General features: G+C 42.5%; 1 protein-coding gene across 1 annotated transcript in view; it reads left to right on the forward strand.

Moving 5' to 3' along the window:
- Positions 1 to 23,497, forward strand: part of LOC134337336 (small conductance calcium-activated potassium channel protein 2-like) — a 123,266-nt gene that overhangs the window by 49,187 nt on the left and 50,582 nt on the right. Inside the window, exon 3 of the mRNA XM_063032250.1 lies at positions 21,784 to 21,879. Coding sequence (XP_062888320.1) covers positions 21,784 to 21,879 — 96 coding nt within the window. The remainder of the gene's footprint in view (positions 1 to 21,783; positions 21,880 to 23,497) is intronic.

Consider the following 23,497-nt stretch of genomic DNA (forward strand, 5'->3'; position numbering starts at 1 on the left):
AGATGGACAGGTAGCCCGGATGCTCAGACTCGAAATGACAACAGAGGAAAGAGTAAGAGGGATAGACGATAGGCTAGGGACAGAGAGGGCAAACAAACGAGTGAATACATTGAGACAAACAGTGACACAAAACAGAAAGGGAGACAGACAGACTGACGGGCAGAGAGAACACAAGGCCTGATTGGGAACCAAACACTTGTCAAAGATATAGAGTTTCCTTGTGGTTAGTTAATGGTTGGCTGAGGTGTCAGGATTACTCGTGCACTGACACTAAAGACTGCAACCTGACACCCAGACGTCCTGTACTTCTGACAAGGGAACAACAGAGGAGGATTTCATACAAAAAGCAAAAAAAAATCCCACGGCAGCTGGAAATGTGAAACAGAGAGCAGTGGGGAAATTGGCATTGCAGGCAGCCCTGCGGAGAGAGCACCGGTCTAAATTGTATGATACTGCTGATAAATAACCTTCCAGTAGAAACAGATCAGGGTAGGGGATGCAGGGAAAAGAGACACATATTACAACTGCACCAGGGGAAACGAATCTGCTGAATGTATTCTTGGAAGCTACAATGTGAGGGAGAAGTGTTTCCAGTTGTTATGTTCTGAACCAAACTGCCAGACATGAAGAAGGCGAATTCAGTGGGTCTTCTCAGAGAGAAGTAGACAAATACTTCAAACAACAACAATCGCAACACTCTGAGATAGAACCAGTGTAGGCACTGTGAGCTGCCTGTCCATCTACCACACTGGAAGCCACGACGTGGTAGAAACGCGTCCTTGGTCCCGTGCATTGAAGGTACAGCACGGTAGCAGCTGCACATTGCGCTTTGCTTCCAAACGTCGTCCTCTTTACTCCAACGAGACATGTCTCTGATATTATGGGTTCAGTGAGGGTAGCTGTGGGTAAACTTTCATGACAAAACTTTAATCATTCCTTCAGGAAGCAATAACAAAAGAAAATTTAAATGATTCTATCATTATGTTTCAGTACATTATTCATTGGAAAATGTGTAACAATGTTCAGCTTCAACAATAAATTGGCACAAACCATCCCACCAGCTACTGTACCTGTGTGTTCAGAATAACTAGGGAACTGGGCTGACACTTGGTGCATCTAGCCCAATGGTTCCCAAGCATTTTTGTGCTACCACTTCCTTGGCTCCCAGCCCACATCATGTGCCCCCCTTTCCCTTTCTGGCTATTACATAAAAGCTAGAGAGAATTTTGATTTGCGATGTACAGTGAAAGAAAATAGGAGCTGCAAATTCAAAGCAATGACAAATAATTGCAAAAATTATTCAAATCTATTAAAAGCTACAGATAAATTTATTTCTTTAATAACAGTAAAAACATTTTTCTTCAACAATTTTAGAGCTTACATTAACTATCCAACTATTCACTACTTCATTGCTTTTTCTCCTTTCAGTGAGATGGATGGGCTTGGTGCAGTCACACCAGCTCCTCAACATCAGGCTGATTGTCACTCAGAGGAGTCTCAGATCCCCACATTCAGTAATTTGCAGTCTCTTTTGTTGCTTTGAAAGAAGTTGGGTGACTGCGCTGAAACTGTGCTCCACTAAATCTGATATTGCAAAGGCAATGAAGAACATCTTGACCTTTTTCCACAGTGCAGGATTGCGTTCAGAGAGTTCTTCCTGCAGTCAAAAGTCTTGATATGATTTTTTGAACCTCGGCTTCAGTGCAAAGTCATTCTGTAGTGAGATCAGTTCTTCCTCCATCCTTCCTGTTAATTCCTCATGACAAGTGTTCAGGAATGGATTTATTACCCGATCTGGAATTTGGATCCTGAAATCTCTCTGACATGTCTTTATGCAGCTCACCCAGGTGGGCTCAGTAAACTTGAAGATCATCATCTGATATTCTTTCTTTCTCTTCCAACTCAGAGAGGCTCGGAAGTTGGAAAAGGTCGCGACGGCCAAAGTTGCACTTAAGTAACGTTAACTTGGACAGAAATGTGGAGACGACTGATTTGACTTTGATAAGATTCACATCACTTCTTTCCAATTGAAGATTGATTTCATTAAACTTGATAAATAAACAATGTCATGTCTAATATTAAAGTTGCTGGTGAACACAGCAGGCCAGGCAACATCTCTAGGAAGAGGTACAGTCGACGTTTCAGGCCGAGACCCTTCGTTAGGACTAACTGAAGGAAGAGTTAGTCCTGAAACGTCGACTGTACCTCTTCCTAGAGATGCTGCCTGGCCTGCTGCGTTCACCAGCAACTTTGATGTGTGTTGCTTGAATTTCCAGCATCTGCAGAATTCCTGTTGTTCATGTCTAATATTCTTGGGTTGATTACTGAATGAAACATTCAAGTCTTCAAAGGATTTTATCAGTTTCAAAAAGCACATAAAAGCATCTCAAGCAGTTTTGAGAGCTATCTAACTGCAATGTGCAACGGCAAGTATTCAAACTGCTCATCATTCTCAATACAAAGCTCTCAAAATAGTTGAGAATTGAGAGCATGGGACTGGATTTTATTTACCACTGTGATAACAATATTTAATGATTTGTGGAGCCAATTACTCAAGTTTTTTTGCGACAAGATGTTGTCTGTGAATTACACTATAAATGGTAAATATGTTAGGTACAGCTTTTTTAAAGAAAGTAATAACCCCGTAGTGGTGTCCTGTCATTGATGGTGCCCATCTCTTGCTCAAACAAGGATGCTGGTGAGCAGAATGTGCTTCTCTTTGAAAAATTGTTCTACAACCCGAAATATTGACTCGTCCTTTAGATCTGTTTCTAGTTTCCTTGCAAATAGCAACTCTTGAACTATGCCCACATCTTTTATGAAGCAAAAATAATCAAGAAGCAAATATTTATCGCCTAACAAAGTTGACTCATCCAACTGCAGAGCAAATTCTGTTGTCATAAGTCTGTTGCACAATGTACCTTCCATATTCTCAAACATTTCATCTATTCATCTTTGAACAGAGTTGTTGCTGAGTGGAATCGCTTTAATTATTTGGTTTGGTGACTTATGCAAAACCATATTCAGAACCTCCCTTACTGCTGGCAGAATCAGTTCTATTCCAAAATTGTACGGGGCTTTCCAGATTTAGCAATGAGCAATGAAATGTATGAAAACCATTACTGTTTTGTTGTGAAGTGATGGCAAACATCTTGAAGTGTTTTTTTTTGTTTCTGAAAGTTTTCTTGAAGTGACTGAAAATAAGCCAAGTTCTTCTCTGCTTTGTCAGGAATTATTCTCTTCAAATGTTCAAGGAGCCCGGACAATTTCATTGTTTCATTTGAAAAAATCCTTTTCACACAATGGACTCATTTGTTGCTTTTGGTTGCTTGGTGCTGGTATAAATCTGTATTTCAGATACTCCACACTATTCCATCTACACTTCTCTTTCATTTAGTCTGATTCATTTGGTTATGGATGGTCATGGTCTATTTAAGTCCAACCTCAAGCACTGTGATCACTCCTGTTTGAGTACCGTTGGGGGGGGGGGTGGGGGGAGACAGCTTACCTGGGGGAAGCAGCAGTGGACTCCGGCACAGAGTCCAGCCCTGTAGCTCAGAAGGGTAGGGAAAGGAAGAGGAGGGCAGTAGTAATAGGGGACTCAATAATTAGGGGGTCAGATAGACGATTCTGTGGATGCAGTCAGGAGACCCGGATGGTAGTTTGCCTCCCTGGTGCCAGGGTCTGGGATGTTTCCGATCATGTCCAAGATATCCTAAAGTGGGAAGGTGAGGAGCCAGAGATTGTGGTACATATAGGTACCAATGACATAGGTAGGAAAAGGGAAGAGGTCCTGAAAGGAGAATATAGGGAGTTAGGAAGGGAGTTGAAAAGAAGGACCGCAAAGGTAGGAATCTTGGGATTTCTGCCCGTGCCACACGACAGTGAGAGTAGGAACGCAATGAGGTGGAGGATAAATGCGTGGCTGAGGGATTGGAGCAGGGGGCAGGGATTCATGTTTTTGGATCATTGGGACCTCTTTTGGTGCTGGTGTGACCTGTACAAAAAGGACGGGTTGCACTTGAATCCTAGGGGGACCAATATCCTGGCGGGGAGATTTGCGAAGGCTACTGAGGAGACTTTAAACTAGAATGGTTGGGGGGTGGGAATCAAATTGAAGAGACTAGGAGAGAAGAGGTTAGTTCACAAATAGAGAAAGCTAGTGGACAGTGTGTGAGGGAGGATAGGCAGGGGACAGAGATCAGGAGCACTCAGACCAAAGATGTAGGGGATAAGGAAGAAAAAAATAAAAAAATTGTTTGCTCCATTAGGAATAGGCAGAGAGTAAGTTCTTAAATGCATCTATTTTAATGCTAGAAGCATTGTAAAAAAGGTGGGTGAGCTTAGAGCATGGATTGATACCTGGAAATATGATGTTGTAGCTATTAGTGAAACGTAGTTGCAGGAGGGGTGATTGGCAACTAAATATTCCTGGATTTCGTTGGTTCAGGTGTGATAGAATAGGAGGGGCAAGAGGGGGAGGTGTTGCATTGCTTGTCAGAGAAAATATAACAGTGGTGCTTTGGCAGGATAGATTAGAGGACTCGTCTAGGGAGGCTATTTGGGTGGAATTGAGAAATGGGAAAGGTGTAGTGATGCTTATAGGGGTGTATTATAGACCACCTAAAGGGGAGCGAGGATTGGAGGAGCAAATTTGTAAGGAGATGACAGATATTTGTACTAAGCACAAGGTAGTGATTATGGGAGATTTTAATTTTCCACACATTGACTGGGAAGCCCATTCTGTAAAAGGGCTGGATGGTTTGGAGTTTGTAAAATGTGTGCAAGATAGTTTTTTGCAGCAATACATAGAGGTGCCAACTAGAGAAGGGGGCAGTGTTGGATCTCCTGTTAGGGAATGAGATAGGGTAGGTGACGGAGGTATGTGTTGGGGAGCACTTCGGGTCCAATGATCACAATACCATTAGTTTCAATATAATTATGGAGAAGGATAGGACTGGACCCAGGGTTGAGATTTTTGACTAGAGAAAGGCTAACTTTGAAGAGATGCGAAAGGATTCAGAAGGAGTGGATTGGGACAATTTGTTTTATGGGAAGGATGTAATAGAGAAATGGAGGTCATTTAAAGGGGAAATTTTGAGGGTACAGGATCTTTATGTTCCTGTTAGGTCGAAAGGAAAGGTTAAAAGTTTGAGATAGCCATGGTTTTCAAGGGATACTGGAAACTTGGTTTGGAAAAACAGAGGGATCTACAATAAATACAAGCAACTTGGAGTAAATGAGGTGCTCGAGGAATATAAAGAATATAAAAAGAATCTTAAGAAAGAAATTAGAAAAGATAAAAGAAGATGTTAGGCTGCTTTGGCAAGTAAGGTGAAAATAAATCCAAAGGGTTTCTACAGTTATATTAATAGCAAAAAGATAGTGAGGGATAAAATTGGTCCCTTAGAGAATAATAGTGGATGGCTATGTGCAGAGCCAAAAGAGATGGGGGAGATTTTGAACAATTTCTTTTCTTCAGTCTTCACTAAGGAGAAGGATATTGAATTGTGTAAGGTAAGGGAAACGGAAAGGGTAGTTATGGAAAGTATGATGATTAAAGAAGAGGAAGTACTGGAGCTTTTAAGGAATATAAGAGTGGATATTCCCTAGGACCTTGAGGGAAGTTAGTGTGGAAATAGCAGGGGCTCTGACAGAAATATTTCAAATGTCATTAGAAACGGGGATGGTGCCGGAGGATTGGCGTATTGCTCATGTTGTTCCATTGTTTAAAAAGGGTTCTAAGAGTAAACCTAGCAATTATTGGCCTGGTGAGTTTGACATCAGTGGTGGGTAAATTGATGGAAAGTATTCTTAGCGATGGCATATATAATTATCTGGATAGACAGGGTCTGATTAGGAACAGTCAACATGGATTTGTGCGTGGAAGGTCATGTTTGACAAATCTTATTGAATTTTTTGATGAGGTTACTAGGAAAGTTGACGAGGGTAAAGCGATGGATGTTGTCTATATGGACTTCCGTAAGGCCTTTGACAAAGTTCCACACGGAAGGTTAGTTAGGAAGGTTGAATCGTTGGGTATTAATATCAAAGTAGTGAAATGGATTCAGCAGTGGCTGGATGGGAGATGCCAGAGAGTTGTGGTGGATAACTGTGTGTCAGATTGGAGGATGATGTCTAGTGGTGTGCCTCAGGGGTCTGTACTGGGTCCAATGTTGTTTGTCATATATATTAATGATCTGGATGGTGGGGTGGTAAATTGGATTAGTAAGTATGCAGATAATACTAAGATAGGTGGAGTTGTGGATAATGAAGTAGGTTTTCAAAGCTTGCAGAGAGATTTAGACCACTTAGAAGAGTGGGCTGAAAGATGGCAGATGGAGGTTAATGCTGATAAACATGTGGTGCTACATTTTGGTAGGGCTAATCAAAATAGGACATGCATGGTAAATGGTAGGGCATTGAAGAATACAGTAGAACAGAGGGATCTAGGAATAATGGTGCATAATTCCCTGAAGGTAGAATCTCATGTGGATAGGATGGAGAAGAAATCTTTTGGTATGCTGGCCTTTATAAATCAGAGCATTGAGTATAAGAGTTGGGATGTAATGTTGAAATTGTATAAGGCATTGGTAAGGCAAAATTTGGAGTATTGTGTACAGTTCTGGTCACCAAATTATAGGAAAGATGTCAATAAAATTGAGAGAATACAGAGGAGATTTACTAGAATGTTGCCTGGGTTTCATCTCCTAAGTTACAGAAAAGGTTGAACAAGTTAGGTCTTTATTCTTTGGAGCGTAGAAGGTTGAGGGGGGACTTGATAGAGGTATTTAAAATTATGAGAGGGATAGATAGAGTTGACATGGATAGGCTTTTTCCATTGAGAGTAGGGGAGATTCAAACAAGAGGACATGAGTTGAGAGTTAAAGGGCAAAAGTTTAGGGGTAACATGAGGGGGAACTCCTTTACTCAGAGAGTGGTAGCTGTGTGGAATGAGCTTCCAGCAGAAGTGGTTGAGGCAGGTTCGATGTTGTCATTTAAAGTTAAATTGGATAGCTATATGGACAGGAAAGGAACGGAGGGTTACGGGCTGAGTGCAGGTCGGTAGGACTAGGTGGGAGTAAGAGTTCGGCACAGACTAGAAAGGCTGAGATGGCCTGTTTCCGTGCTGTAATTGTTATATGGTTATATGGTTAATAAAGGGAAGAATTATGACATCATCATATCTCAGGCTATGATGACGGTACATAAAGTGGGTCAGTGATATCTTGGTTGGGCCGAGAGCTAGAGAAATGTGGCCAAGACCACTGGAAGGGGCAGATGTTGAACTTTACTCCATTGGACACCATACCCTAATTCACAGGAATTGTGTCACCGTGTGATTAGAGTATGGGTAACTTGCTGACTCTGCACTACAGTGGTAAACAGCAATAATGTGTGGGCTGGGCCCGGAAATAATAGGATTTATTCAGTCCAGGTTTCTCATGATATGCCAAATACAGAAGTGTCACATTGCATTTCAACAACTATAACACAATTCAAACACAGCCTAAGAGAACTGTGGCTTAGCAAGAGATGAAGTGATTACATGATCATTTAGACATATATGAGGCACAGGATCAAATGCTTATAATGTAATTAATTTCTTAAATTAGGCTTCCCCCCTTGCAACCAAGTTCCCCCCACCACCACCCCCTTTATCTTTATCACTGCCTTGGAAACTCCCACTGCCCCCAGTACAGCAGATCACCTACTTTGGGAACAACTGATCTCACCCAAAGTTGGGTGAAGTCCATTCCATTTTCTTCAGAAATATGGTTTTCTTGCCAGAGCGCCAATATAAACAGGAAACAAAGACAGGAAAAGCTGGCAGTACTCATTAAGTGAGGCAGCGCCTGTGGAAAGACAACGAGAGTTGATGTTTCAGTTCAAAATGCCTTCATCAGAACCACGAAATGTAGGAAATTAATGGAGAAGGGGTGGATAGGACAAAAGGAATATCTGTTGTAGGATGAGACCAGTGTTGTCATGGAAGTAGTGTGTTACTGAAATTATTTGATTACTAGGTTAATGGGGCTTTACAAAGAGCGGGAAAGAAAGGAATAAAGATGTAAAAACTGTGAAATAACGACACCTAGAGAGAGAGAGAGAAAGCAAAATAAAGGAATATAAAAACTGTGAAATAAGGACAGCTGAAGAGAGAGAACAAAATAAAGGATTGTGAAAACAGTGAAATTTAATGCTCTAAGGTCTCCCTTAGATGGGCCAGGCCTTGGAGAGAAAAAAAGCTGAGATAACATTGCCGATGGACAACTATTGGATTCTGATCCAGATGGAGAATGTGAGTTACCCAAAGTTGATTAATTTAATATTATGTCTGGATGGCCACATGGTGCCTAGATGGAGCATGAAGCACTGTTCCTTGTACTTACGTTGGACCTTGTTTTCACAGTGCAGGCCATAAATAACCAGTCGTAATGGGAGTGGGATGGAGAGTTAAAATGGCAGGCAACTGGACGTTCAGGGACACTTTTGTGGACTGAAGGCAGGCGCACCATGGAGTGGTTATCACAGCTGTGTTAGATCTCTAGAGTGTAGTGAGCTCCAGTGAAGAAGACTGAATTGGGGCAGATGTGTGGGTCAACTACTGCTTCATCTGGATATACTGTTTAGGTTCTTGAATGGGGGTGGGGGGTAAGGGCAGAGTCAAAGGACAGATATTACATCTCCAATGATTGCATGACAAAGTGCTGTGAGAGGGGGAGTGGTTGTTGGTGTAGTGGTTACCATAACAACTATTACAGTGCTGGCAGCCCAGCTTCAATTCCACCGTTGTTTGTAGGAATTTGTGCACTGTCCCCCTGACCGTGGGTTTGCTCCGGTAGCTCCAGTTTCATCCCACATTCCAAAGACATACGGGTAAGGGTTAGTGAGCTACTTTGGTGCCAGAGATGCTGTGATATTGATGGGCTGCCCCAGCTGGACTGTTTTGGTCACTGACACAGACGACACATTTCACTATGGAGTACGTTTGTATGTTCCAACGTACAGGACATGTGACGAATAAAGCTAATAAAGTGGACAAGGTGTTGCAAAGGAACAGTCTCTTTTGAATCCTAAAAGAGGAATGGAGAGGAAGTGGTAGTGGAACTTCATTAAAGGACTGTGGTTCATTGAATGCATAGGCTTGTAAGTTGGAAAGTGAGGGGCAGTGGAATTCCATCATGGTTCTGTCCAGCGGGACAGAATGTGGAGCACAAAGGTGTGTGTGTGGGGGGGTGGGGGAGTAGACAACATTGGTCAAGGACTTTGTCAGCTGGTGGAGGAGGGGAAGTCTTAGTTCAAGAAGAAGACAGATATCTCAGAGTAATGTGGAAATCCTCTTCATTGGAGCTTGGAGGAACTGGATGAATGAAATTGAGTCCTTACAGTCAGCTGAGCAGGAGGAAGTATAGTTGAAATGGATTGGAGTCTCTGAGCTTGTAATTGATGTTTTTCTAAACTATCCCCTGAGATGGAGATAGAAAGATCAAGGAAGAGATGGAAAGAGTCAGAGATGGACCAATTAAAGGCAAGTGCAGGATGGAAAATGACAACAGAGTAATATTTTTTGTTCCATATGAGCATAAGAAGTCCTGGGTGTGACTCTAAACTGCAACCAGTGAGGAGGCTCTGATTGGGGACTTTCAAAGCTTTGGGGAAAGTGGAGTTACCCCTTAGTCATTTATTGCTCTCAGGGCCGCTCTGACCCGGAACGGTAGCACCTGCAAGGGTTCCTGCTCAGGATACGAGCGAAGGCCAACGGCAGATCCGGCTGGTTCAGTAACTGAACTTATGACGGAGAAGGCGGATGAGCTAGGACCTCAAATGTCAATGGCTATAGTACAGGCGGATGAGCATTTGGGAAGAGAAATGGCGATTTCTTTAGTTCGCCCAATGGTAGGCAATAGCAAACCACCATTGCTATTTGCTAAGAAAACCATGGTCAAACTCACAAAATGTATCACACAACAACAGCGTCAAGAGGATCTTCAAGATAATTTTGAAGATGCTTCGCTCAGTAGGGTTGATTCTGGTCAGCAGGGGATCCCCGACCGTCATCAAGCTACTGCTCATAAAATTCAAGTAACACAAAAGAAAATTATTGCCACTTGGAATGTAAGAACCCTCTATCAAGCAGGAAGATTGGACAATGTGATAAATGAAATGGAAAGATTAAAGATTAACATCATGGGAATTAGCGAAGTTCATTGGATACGTGCTGGAACATGTCAGATTAGAAATAAAACACTAGTTTTTTCTTGTGGAACATCCCATACTAATGGAGTAGGAATTCTTATGGATGAAAACATGGCAAAAAGTGTTTTAGGACATTGGGCAATATCGGAAAGAGTGCTCCTTATTAGATTCAGAGGACAACCATTTGATTTAGCAATTATACGGGTATATGCACCAACAACAGATGGAACAAATGAGGATATAGATAAATTCTATGAAGAGCTTGAACAAGCAAAAAATGGATGCAAATCTCAAGATATTGTTATTGTCATGGGAGATCTAAATGCTAAAGTAGGACAAGGTGCTGATGGAAATACCATAGGAAAATTTGGACTGGGGGAAGAAATGAAAGAGGTGAGAAATGGTCAGAATGGTGCAAGATGAATAATCAGGTCATTATGAAGACCTACTTTAAAAACCATCCAAGACACTTGTGGACCTGGAAAAGTCCAGGTGATAACACTAGAAATCAAATTGACTTTATTACTATAAACCAAAGATTTAGAAACTCAATGACGCAATGCAAAACATATCCAGGTGCAGACTGTAATAGTGACCATAACCCAGCAGTATGTCATGTAAGAGTAAAACTTAAAAAAACTAAAGAAGCAAAAACCTGAACAATCCCTGGACTACTTGCAATTAATTAAAGAAGAAAGCTTAAGACAAAAATTTACAATTGAAGTAAAGAATAGATTTCAAAGTCTAGAAATAGAATCTGTTGAAGATGATAGCAATCATGTAGAAATGAAATTTAACTCTCTAAAGGATGCCTTGGCTTGATCAGCAAAGTCAGTGATTCCCAAAAAAGAAAGAAGCACAAAGAATAAATGGATGACAGATAAAATCAAAAATCTAATGGAAGAAAGCAAATCCTAGAGAATAAGACCTTAGATTAAAAAGTTAAAAGCTTGTGTCAAAAAGCCAAAGAAGAATGGTTAAACCAGGAATGTGAGCAAATGGAAAAAATCCCTATTACTGATCCAAAAAGGTTACATCAACAAAATCAACAAATTAAGAATATCACTGGTAAAAAGCTCCTCTGTTCTTCAAGTGGATGTTTGAAAGCAAAGGACGGGACCATTATCATGGAAAAAGATGAGATTATGAACAGATGGACTGAGTATATTCAGGAATTGTTTGTAGACAATCGAGGCGAAAAACCAGAAATTAAGAAAAACAATGAAGGTCCAAGTATTTTAAAATCTGAAATTCATAATGCAATAAATAAGATGAAGAAAGGAAAGGCAGCAGGTCCTGATGAATTAGTAATAAAACAAATTATTGCCCTTGAAGATTATGGAATTGAAAAACTTACTGATTTAATCGACATTTATGAGACTGGAATAATACCAGAAGCGATGAAAAAGTCAGTATTTATCACTCTTCCTAAGAAACCTGGAGCAATAGAATGTGAATTACATAGGACCATAAGTTTAATGAGTCATATCACCAAGATACTTCTGAGAATTTTGATGACAAGAGCTAAAAGTAAGATACAAGTTGAAATAGGTGAGGAACAATGTGGTTTTGTGAAAGACAAAGGTACAAGAAATGCAATATTGATGTTAAGGACACTATCAGAATGAGCTATTCAAGTGCAAAAAGATTTGTTTGTTTTATTGACTACACAAAAGCATTTGATAAAGTGAGGCACAATAAGTTACTTGAAATATTACAGAAAACTCTAGATCTAGATTCGAAAGACCTCCACCTGATCAGAAATCTGCACTGGGAACAAACTGCCACTGTAAGAATAGATGGAGAAGTGAGTCAGTTTACGAAAATCAAGAGACGCGTTAGACAAGGGTATGTTTTCTCCCCTGATTTGTTTAATGTGTACAGTGAAACAATGTTGCAAAAAAATAAGAGACATCTTGGGAATCAAAGTTGGCGGTGAAAACATCAATAATTTCAGATATGCAGATGACACTGTGTTAATTGCAAGTACGGAGGAAGAACTACAAAACTTAATTGATATAGTTGTTGAAGAAAGTGCAAAAATGGGTCTATCAGTTGCAAAAAGGCAGAATGTATGGTGATATCCAAAAAGAAGGAGACTCCTATCTGCAGGCTGAGAATAAATGGGGAAGACATAAAACAAGTACAGAACTTTTGCTACTTAGGAAGCTGGGTAACATCAGATGGCAGGTGCGACTTGGACATTAAAAGAAGAATAGAGATGGCAAAAGATCCCTTTACGAGAATGAAGAGTATACTGACCAATACTAAACTAGGCATGACAACCCGCCTCAGAGCACTGAAATGTTACTTTTGGAAGAGGTAGATGCTGCCTGGCCTGCTGCGTTCACCAGCAACTTCGATGTGTGTTGCTTGAATTTCCAGCATCTGCAGAATTCCTCGTGTTTGTGAAATGTTACTTTTATCCAGTTATGTTATATGACTCAGAATGTTGGACAATATCTAGTAACATGAGGAAACGAATTGTAGCAGCAGAGATGTGGTTTTTGAGGAGGATGCAAAGAATACCGTGGAAGAAATGAATATCTAACGAGGATGTCATGAACAGAGCAAACACAAAAAGAGAAATAATGTATGAGATCATGAAAAGGCAATGTAACTTCATTGGACATGTGATTAGGAAAGAGCAGTTAGAATGCATGGTAATTATGGGAAAGATTGAAGGGAAGAAAGCAAGAGGAGGACAAAGACAAATGATGATGGAGACAGCAGCCAGAGAACTGGAAATGAATACCAATGAATTGATCCACTTGACCCGAAACAGGAGTGTGTGGGCCATGGCAGTCAAAGCTCAAACTGGGCACGGCACCTGATGATGATGATGATGATGATGAGGATGATGAGTGCAATAAGATCAGAGCAGTTGTCTTTGTAACAACGAGGGAGAGAGGAGGGCTAAAGCTAAGACTGTGCCACACATCCCACAAAGGGCAAACATATCTTGGTCCCTGTGAGTTTCCTGTTGCTACATTTTTGATCTAGAGAAAGTGGTGGCGTTGAAGGGGACGTGTGCAATGTGGGAATGATTTCAGCCAGGCAATTACATGTGTTGGTATCGGGACACTGAACCAATGTAAGGATAAAGAGCACCTAGGTGTCTATTGTGTGAATACCACTTATGTCTGACACCAACAAATTTAAGCAACTCACTGTCTCTGTTCATTCTGAACTGGCTGGTCCTGCCACAGATCAAGCATCTGTAATTATTTAGAACAGAGTCCACCCTTTTATTCCCTGCACTTTGACACAAGGAATAAAGGAGTGGAGTATTTTCTAAAGGGGGGAGATTCAATTAGTGTTGCCGAGCGACTTGGAAGTCCTCATGCAGGATTCCCTAAAGGTTAACTTGCAGGTTGAGTCAGCGGTAAGGAAGGCAAATGCATTCATTTTGAGAAGACTAGAATATGAAAGTAAGAATGTAATGCCGAGGCTTCAGAAGGCATTGGTTAGACCGCACTTGGAGTATTGTGAGCAGTTTTGGGCCCCTTATCTAAGAAAGGATGTGCTGGCATTGGAGAGAGTCCAGAGGAGGCTCACAGGAATGATTCAGGAATGAAGGGACTGACATATGAGGAGCATTTGTTGGCTTTGGCTCTTTACTCACTGGAGTTTAGAAGAATGAGGGGGAAATAATCGGATATTGAAAGGTCTGGATAGAGTGGACATGCAAATATGTTTCCTAGAGTGCGAGAGTCCAGGACCAGAGGGTACAGCCTCAGAAATGAGAAATGTCCATTTAGAACAGAGATGAGGAAAAAATTCTGTAGCCAGAAGGTGGTGAATTTGTGGAATTCATTGCCACAGATGGCTGTGGAGGTTAAGTCACTGAGTATATTTAAAGCAGAGTTTGATAGGTTCTGGATTAATCAAGGCATCAAAGGTTACGGGGAGAAGGCAGGAAAATGGGGTTGAAGAGGATGATTGTTCCTATGCCTTATGGTAATATTGCCTCAGGTTTTCTCTCTCCTCCACCACAGCCTGAGACCACTGGTCATTCCCCGCCTTCCATTGTTTGTGTTCACTCTAACCAATCAACCTGATAACTTCATGGGCAGCTTGTGCTGCAGCAACCCTGGCCTTACCTTTTTTGCTCTTCCCAGTTCTGATGAAGGGATATCAACCCACAACATGAGCTCTATTTCTCATTCCACAGATGCTTCCTGATCTGCTGAGTGTTTTGGCTGCTTTTTTTTGATATTCAAAAATAGGAGATAAACCAGTGACTGTATCTGTCTCTGAGCTCTGGCTCCTAATAATACAAAAGGTGGCAGAGTGCTGTCAAAATTCTTCCGGGAATGAATGGGACTGCAGTGTAAACAGAACCGTGGGTATAACCACAGCACAGGGAAAATGGACAGCACTAGATGCAACAACTCTCAAGCCATTGCACAATAGTGATAATGAACAAAGCTTTTTTAGAGACGTGGAATTTAAGGATTCCTGTAACTTGTGGTGGGGACAGTGATTACTGCCTCATACAGTAGTTCCAGTGGTCCAGATTCAATCCTGACCTCCAGTACTGTCTGTGTGGGACTTGTACATTCTCCCTGTGGCCGTGTGGGTTTCCTCTGAGTGCTCTGATTCATTCTCTCTTTCCAAAGGTGGCAGGCAGGCAAATAATTACCCCAAGTGTGTAAGTGAGAGGCAGAACCTGGAGAGGATTGTTGATGGGATTTTGGAAGGGTAAATTGAGATGAGTGTAAATGGAAACCAAATGGGTAGCACATACTCAGTAACTTGAAGCAACAGCCTCAAACCTTCTCCTAATTCTGATCAAAGGTCCCCTGAAATGTTAACTCTTTTTCTCTCTCCACAGATGCTGCCTGACCTGGTGAGCATTTCCAGTATTTTTGTTTTTTGATTTCAGATTTCCAGCACCTTCTTCACTCTGAGTTTGTAATAGTGGTAGTCCTGTTAACTGAACGTCCCAATATCTCCCCCGAACCTCTTCTTTGAAAGCCCTCTCTCAAACAACTATGCATAGCTGCACCTGGCTGTGAATGCATATGGTTAAAAAGGTTCAATTACATAGTGAGGAAGCTTGTGTGGAGTAAGTTTATATCCCACTGGAGATTTTTAGGATTTTGAAAGGATCAGAAGCATAGATTGAGATAAAATTTCTCCTGTGGTGGCTTGGATTGGTAGTGATCCCCTCTAAATTAATGTCCAGGTACACAGGAGAGGATACATTGTAAGACCGTAAGACGTCGGAGCAGAATTAGGCCAATTGGCCATTGAGTCTGCTCTGCCATTTGGTCATGGCTGATTTATTTTCCCTCTCAACCCCATTCTCCTGGTTAACCTGTGACGATCTTACTATTTATCAACCTCCACCCTAAATTCTCCATGGTCATCTGTGACACTGGGTTCCACAGCTTCATCACCATCTAAAGAAATTCTTCCTCATCTTTGTTTTAAAAGGAACAGCCTTCTATTCTGAGCCTTCTGATCCTAGATAATCCCACTATTGGAAACATCCTCACCACCACCACTCTATCTAGGTCTTTCAATATTCAGTCTTTTTTTTTTCATTGACACCTCCCACCATTCTTCTAAGCCCCAGCAAGTACAGGCCCAGAGTCATCAAACACTGCTCATATGTTAACCCTTTCATGCCCAGGATCAGTCTTGCAAACCTCCTCTGGACCCTCTCCAACGCCAGCACGTCCTTTCTTGGATATGGGGACCAAAACTGCTCACAGTACTCCAAATGTGGTCTGACCAATGCCCTATAACACCTCAGCATTACGTCATAGTTTTATACTCTAGTCCGCTTGAAATGAATGCTAACAGGCAATTTGCCTTCCTCACTCAACCTGCAAGTTAACTTTCAAAGAATGCTACGCCAGGGCTCCAAAGTCCCTTTGTACCTCTGAATTCTGAATTCACTCCCCGATACCATTTAAGAAATAGGAACCATACCAGGGCAGTTCAAGTCTGTAGTCCTTCTACAAAAGGCAGTAATTTGATGGTGGAGATATATACAGTACATCATTGCAGATCTGAGATTGCTGGAGTTCTGCTAGTTGCAGGTATGCCAGGAAATGGAACTGGAATGCTTAAACAGAGCAAAGATACAGAGAGGCAGCACATCCCTTGGCGCTGTATTGGCTCGAGGGACTATGTTCCAAAGTCATTGGCTAATTCACTGAAGGTGACTTTTTGGTGCAATAGAGACTTTGAGCAGGCAGGACAAAGGCGTTTTCTGTAGAGTCAACCGGCTGCTCCATGGGTGATTGGTTTGGGTAGGGGGAGGGCCAAGAAAGAGGCAGATAGACAGACAGAGAAAAATAAAACACCCCTCACATTAATAAAACATTAGAAATAAGATCAGAATGGACTTCAGGAATCTCCGACCTTGCTTCGACATTCAGGAAGATCCCAGCTAATTCCCTACCTTGGAGAGGCAGGAGACTGCAGATGCTGGAATCCAGAGCAACAGACAAAGAGTACACAAAATGGCCTTTGTGCTCCTCCCTACCTACCTCCAGCAGCTGTCTCAAGTTTTCACACACCCTTCCTCCTACCTCGCTCCCCTTTTTCCTCTTTTTTTCTCTCCCTCTCTCTCTCCTCTCCTCTCCCCTCCTCTCCCCCCACCCATCTATCGTTCACCTGTGACTGTCTCCCAGCTCCACCCTGCTCACCCCACCCCACCATCTGGCACAACCTGCCTGTCATCTTACACCCTCCACCATTCACTTCGGACACCTTCCTCACTATTGTCGTTCTCTCTATACTGACCATCTCACCTCTCCATTCTCCGTCCTGATGTAGGGTTTTGATTTTTTTTAAAAATAGACAATTCCTTTCCTCCCATGGATGCTTTCAGCCACTGAGTTCTTCCATCAGATTGATTGTTGATCCTCTATTTTGTCCAATTTGACCACCTTCCCATCCCTCAGTTCCTTTACCGCCCACAAATATATCTCCATCCAGGCTTGTGTACACTCTGACTGAATGCTGCAGTCCTCGCCGAGAGGAGAATTCCAAAGATTCCTGTTGAATGAAGAAAATTCTCTTAACCACAGCCCTCAATGGTTGACGTTTTGCTCTGAGACAGTGATCCCGCTTTCCAACTCTCCAGCCTGAAGAAGCAAACTCTCAGCATTCGCCCTCGCAATCTTTACGGTCAATAGAAGCACTCTTCCAGGGTTGCCCGCAGGCCTAGGATTTTCCGGAAATTTCCAGGAACTTACTGTGGGCAACACAGTGGGGAGAAATCTTAGTAGCATTCAACATTATATAGTCCACCCCCACCCACCAACCTGCTTTTTCTGAATATGATTTACTAATTATTAAATTCCTAGAAAGGGCAGAGTTGACAGTTAATGTCCAGTCATCTAATGAAGGATCATATTGCATTCTAGTTGGTCAGCAATGGGGGATGGAGGAGTGGTGTGAAGGTAGCATGTTCTGGAGCAGGGGTTCCCAACGTGGGGTCCACATACCCCCTCAGTTAATGGTAGGGGTCCGTGACATAAGGAAGATTGGGAACCCCTGCTCTAGAGAGAGAGTTGGCCGAGCAATAGCAGACTATGGGGTCAGAGGCTATGGTAGGAATAAAGGTTACACTTGGATTAAATCAACTGTATTGCTGACCCTGGGTGATTTCAGTGTAGGTTGGAGGTGGTTTGAGATACAAGTCGGGTGTTCTGAGGATTCATCCACTGATAGAATAATGGGAACTCCTTCTGGTAACTTGATGTAACGATTAACACTGCTGGAAGTATTCTGGACTCACTCAGCTGTTTTACTGGGGACATAAAGGCAGATTCTTCTGCAATATCCTGCGGGGAGCCACGGTAACGTAGTGGTTGGCGAGATGCAAAGACATACCAGTTAGCAGGTTAATTGATCATTGTAAATTGTCCCGTGATTAGGCTAGGGGTAAATCGGGGTTACGAGCGGTGCGGCTCGAATGGCCTGTTCCACGCTGTATCTCTAAATAAAATAAATAAGTAATAAATTGCAGGGTTGTATGCGAGGTAAATAAATCTCTGACTCTCGGTGGTTTAGGCTGTAGGAGGTCTGATGTGTTCGTTTGGCTGTTCACTCTCACTGCAGTACAAAAGACGGATTTTAAAAATCGACAGTATTTATCATTGCAATCCCAAAGTGTCCCTGCAAAATTGTGGCTGACATCGAGTCACATTGCTAAGCAATTCCTTCTTCAGATTATTGAATCCACTGCACAGTCTGGGAGCATATTAGTTCCTGTTTCTGTATAAATTTGCCAAATCAGAGACATACAGATAACTGACAATGCGTTGTGATTTCACAGCTGATGTAATATTTAGTGTGTGTTCTCAGTCCGTTTCCTTTAACTGTTTATCCTTACTGTTGTTTTCTCGGTCTCTATCTTCTCGTTACTGTCTCCATGTCCCCTTGTTTTCTCATTTTTCTTCTTATTCCAAAGTGCTTGAAACTCTCCATTCTGCCGTCCAACAGTGTGCTCAAGTGTGTGTCTGAGGTTAGTGTTCTGCCTGCTCTAATGTGTGTCTGAGACTGCCGTTCTGCCTGCTCTAATGTGTGTCTGAGGTTAGTGTTCTGCCTGCTCTAATGTGTGTCTGAGGTTAGTGTTCTGACTGCTCTAATGTGTGTCTGAGGTTAGTGTTCTGCCTGCTCTAATGTGTGTCTGAGACTGCCGTTCTGACTGCTCTAATGTGTGTCTGAGACTGCCGTTCTGACTGCTCTAATGTGTGTCTGAGACTGCCGTTCTGCCTGCTCTAATGTGTGTCTGAGACTGCCGTTCTGACTGCTCTAATGTGCACTTGCGGTTAGCCTTCTGATTGCTAGGTATGTCTGAAACTGATATTGTGTCTGACAACTGTGCGCACTTGAGGCCAGTATTGTGTCTGTTCTAGAGTGTCTGGGGCTGGTGTTTTCCCGCTGTATTTTAGAGCCAGGAATTACTGTCGTTCCTGGTCTATTGTAGTCCCGGGTTTGCATCTGTCTGCTCGAGTGCGTGCTGAGCATCTGTTCCGCTGCGCCAGTGATTAATGTCTGCATTGTTCAGTCAATTAAGTAAGTGTCCTCCAATGTGTGGCTGAGGTTAGTGTTACATCTGCTCTGGTGTGCCTCTTAAATTAATGTTTTGATTCTTCTAATGCGAGTGTGAGGTTGGTTTCTGTCTGCTCCGATTACTGTTGCTTCGGTGTGATTGAGAGGAGTGTGTGCTCCTGCGTGTCTGAGAGTGCGGTTGCCTACTCTCGAGTGGCAATGAGGTAAGTGTTCTGACTGCTCTAGCATGTCTCTGGGGTTAGTGTTGTCCGAATGGGTTGTTTCTGTGCTGTAAGTACTATGCATGTTAGAAAAAAAAAGACGATTGGTATTGTTTGGGGACAGAGAGATGGGTGACGAAGGGAATGTTGAGAAGATGGGTATCTCTTGGTTGTCCAGACACTTGCTGGCATTGGCGTGAATTCTGCTAACACCTTAGAGGGACTGGGGATAAAACTCAGCTTGCTGTCACCACAAGTGACGAACCTTTGCAATCTCACCTTTGAAAGAATCCCCTTCCCCAGTAATCGTGGCTGGTGCTCCGGGGCGGTACTGAGGGGCTCCTGCACCTTTGGAGGTATTGTCCTAGAGATGTAGAGCATAGAAACAGGCCCTTCGGCCCGTCATGTCCATGCTGACCGTCATGCCATTCTATACCAAAAATCACTTGCCCGCACTAGTTTCATACTCCTTTGTGTCCTGCGTTTTCAAGCACCTGTCCAGATGCCTCTTAAAGGTTGTTACCTTTTCTACCTCCACCACCTCCTCTGGCAGCTCATTTTGTGTGAATGATTTACCCCTCAGATCCCCTTTAACAACCCCCTCCCACCTGCACATTAAGATTCAAAGTACATTTATTATCAAAGAATGTATAAATTATAAAACCTTGAGAATTGTCTGCTTACAGGCAGCCGCAAAGCAAGAAACCTGAAAGAAACCAATAATAAAAAAACACAAAGACCAATCCCGAATGGGTGGAGAAAGAAAAAAAAACATAACTCACGCCCTATGCCTAGTTTTAGATATTTCTACCACGGAAAGCAACCTCTGACTATTTTCCCTATCCTTGCCTCTCATGACATCATACACCTCTGTCATATCTCCTCTCTGTGGAAAATAGGTCCAGCCTATCCAATCTCTCCTTATAACCCAAGCCCTTCAAACCAGGCAACATCCTAGTGGATCTTTTCTGCACCTTCTCGAGCTTAATCACATCTTTCCCGTGGTGCTGTGACCAGAAATGCAGACAATACTCCAAATGTGGCTCGAGCAACATTCTTGTACAACTTTAACATGACATCCCTCCTCTTGTACACTGCACCTTGGCTTATGAAGGCAACCATACCATCATACACTATCTACCTGGGTTGTCACTTTCAGGGAACAGTGTACTTGTGCACCCAGGTTTCTCCAGTTGACCTGTCCTATTCTGGTTTACCTTCCCAAAATGTATCACACTGTTCTTGTCTGACTTAGATTCCATCTGCCATTCCTTGGTTCACTTTCCCAGTTCATGAATATCCTTCGCAGTCCAGTATACCTCCAATTTTGGTGTCATCTGAAAACTTACTAATCATGCCACCTACATTCTCACCCAAATCATTGGTACATATGCTGAACCACAGCAGAACCAGTGCCAGTTGCTGTTGGCACATTGCTGATCATAGACTTCCAATGTAGAACAGTACCACCCTCCAACTCCTACCATCAAGCCAACTTTGAATCCAATTGGCTGACCTTTGGATGAGCTGTAATCCAAGCTCTCCACAGTAGATATCCAAGATCCCCTGGTAATATGAGGAACTCAGAGGACTTCTCATTATTTTTGGCCAATGTTTATTCATCGACCAAAACCATCTTAAAAGAAGATCTGATTATTTAACATGTAACTTTTTGTGGAAACTTACTCTGCTAAATTGGCTACAATGTTCTCTTCATCATATCAATAAACAAACTTAAAAATTATTCCATTAGCTGCAAATTGGGATGACTTGAGATTGTGAAAGTTACTATAGAATTACAAGATTTCTGTTTCTCGATACCACTTGCAAGTGTCAGATAATCATGATGGTCACCCAAAGAGACTATAATAATATTTTAATACAGCGTTCGATTGCTCCGCCTTTTTTCACTCCGGAAAAGTAAAAGACTTTGGGGATCTTATTTTGAGGAAAATTGTGAGTGGACTTAATAATCTTGATCTAAGCCGATTGATCACTTTCATGACGGGTTTCAAATATACAAATTAAAACATAAATGTTTGCGGGGTGGTGAGGGTGTAGAGAGTTGGGGAAATATTTATTGTTAAAGAACGTTGAATAGTCAGAGAAAGAGGGCAAAAGAAAATTCTGGAGGGATCAGGGATGGTGAGGTGATAGGATCGATGGGATTGACGTTTGGAGATAAAGGGGATAGGTGGGGAGGAGATAAATGGAAAGTGTATGGAAAGCCTTGTTTCTAAAATTTTCTTTCTGGTTGAACTTCCTGGTTAGAGAGACAGTGGTTCCACTATTTGTTGAGTTCTGTGTTTGAGGCTAACCATCTCTCTCTATTGCATTCCAGGCGTCACTTTATTCCCTCGCACTCAAATGCCTTATCAGCCTCTCTACTGTAATATTACTGGGTCTCATTGTTGTCTATCATGCTCGTGAGATTCAGGTAAGCGTCCAACTTTTCTTCCAAGTCTTTTCCCATTTTCTTCTCCTTCTTTCCCACAGCTGACCCGAGGAGACCTGCCTCGTCTAACCTGCTCCTGATGTTAAGCTCTCTCTTGCACTCTATCAATTGTGTGTATGTTCTAGCACGGTTATATTTATTCATGTTTTTTGGGATGTGAGTACCTGGCAAGGTCAGCATTTCTTTCCTATCTCAAACTGACCCTGTGAAGATGCTACTGATCTGCCTGCTTGGGCTGCTACAGTTGATCCCATGCTGATATTGGGTTGGGAAAATGGGAACATAGACACAGTAATGATGAAGGAATGGTGGGAGAAGCTGCCTTTCAATTTCTTGGTGACTTAGAAGGTGTATTTGGAATAACCCAGGGAATAAATGCAGTGCATTTTATACGGGACACACTTTAACCATGATGTGCTAGTGGTGGATAGAGTAAATATTTAGGATGATGGAAGAGGAGTCATCAAAATTCAGAGGTGGGGGAGGTGGTTACCTTTAATCAAACACTCAGATGAGCCAGCCACACATCACTGTGGGTACAAGGAAAGGTCAGCGCTTGGGTACTCTGCAATGAGTGTCTCAACCACCAACACCCCAAAGCCTTTCCATCACCTACAGCGGTCTGGAGTGCAGTGAGGTACTCTCCATGTAGCTGGATAAGTGCAGCTCCAACTCTCGGGAAGCATGGCACGTCCAGGGTAATGCAGCCAATCAACCATCATAAACATTTATTCCTACTGCCACCAGGACACAGTGCCAGCAGAGTCTGCCACATACAACATCATCATCCTCATTACATGCCATATTGTATAATGTGGGCGATCATGGTTTATGACCATGATTGATCTTGACAAATTCTACAGAAGTGGTTTGTCATTGCCTTTATCTGGGCAATATCTTTACAAGGCGGGTGACCCCAGCCATTATCAAAACTCCTCGGAGATAGTCTGCCCAGCATCAGTGGTTGCACAACCAGGACATGTGAGATGCACCAGCTGCTCATACAACCATCCACCACCTGCTCCCACGGCTTCACATGACCCTGATCGCGGGGTGGGGGGTGGTGCTAAGCAGGTGCTACACCTTGCCCAAAGGTGACCTGCAGGGCTAGCAGAGGGAAGAAGCACTTTACACCTCCTTTGGTATCTCCATCCCATCACCCAGTCACCACAATAATTCACCCAGGCTACCTTGACAGCACCTCCAGGGCCCTTGATATCTACCATCAAGAACAGGGAAGACCACCACGTGCACTCTCCTCTCCAAGCCATAGACCATCCACACAAAAAAAAAGTCACTATTTCTTCAATGTATCTAAATCCTAGAACTTCCCACTCAACAGCCCCGTGGAAGTATCTTTACAAAGGCCAAAGCAACCCACCACCATCTTGTTAAGTACAATTACAGAAGGGCAATTAATTCTGGTCTTGCCAACAATGACCAGCTCTCAAACAAGAAGAAAGTCATGTTCAGATCCAGGCAGTTGCACCAGAGCGGAAAATTATGGAGTCGAAGAATGCAGAGATTACAGAGTTGGAGGAAATTACACGGAATGCAGAGAACTAGTTTACAGTTGAGCATTTATATTGTTCTGTGAACC

This window comes from Mobula hypostoma, chromosome 24 (assembly GCF_963921235.1).
Source record: "Mobula hypostoma chromosome 24, sMobHyp1.1, whole genome shotgun sequence".
Lineage (NCBI taxonomy): Eukaryota > Metazoa > Chordata > Chondrichthyes > Myliobatiformes > Myliobatidae > Mobula > Mobula hypostoma.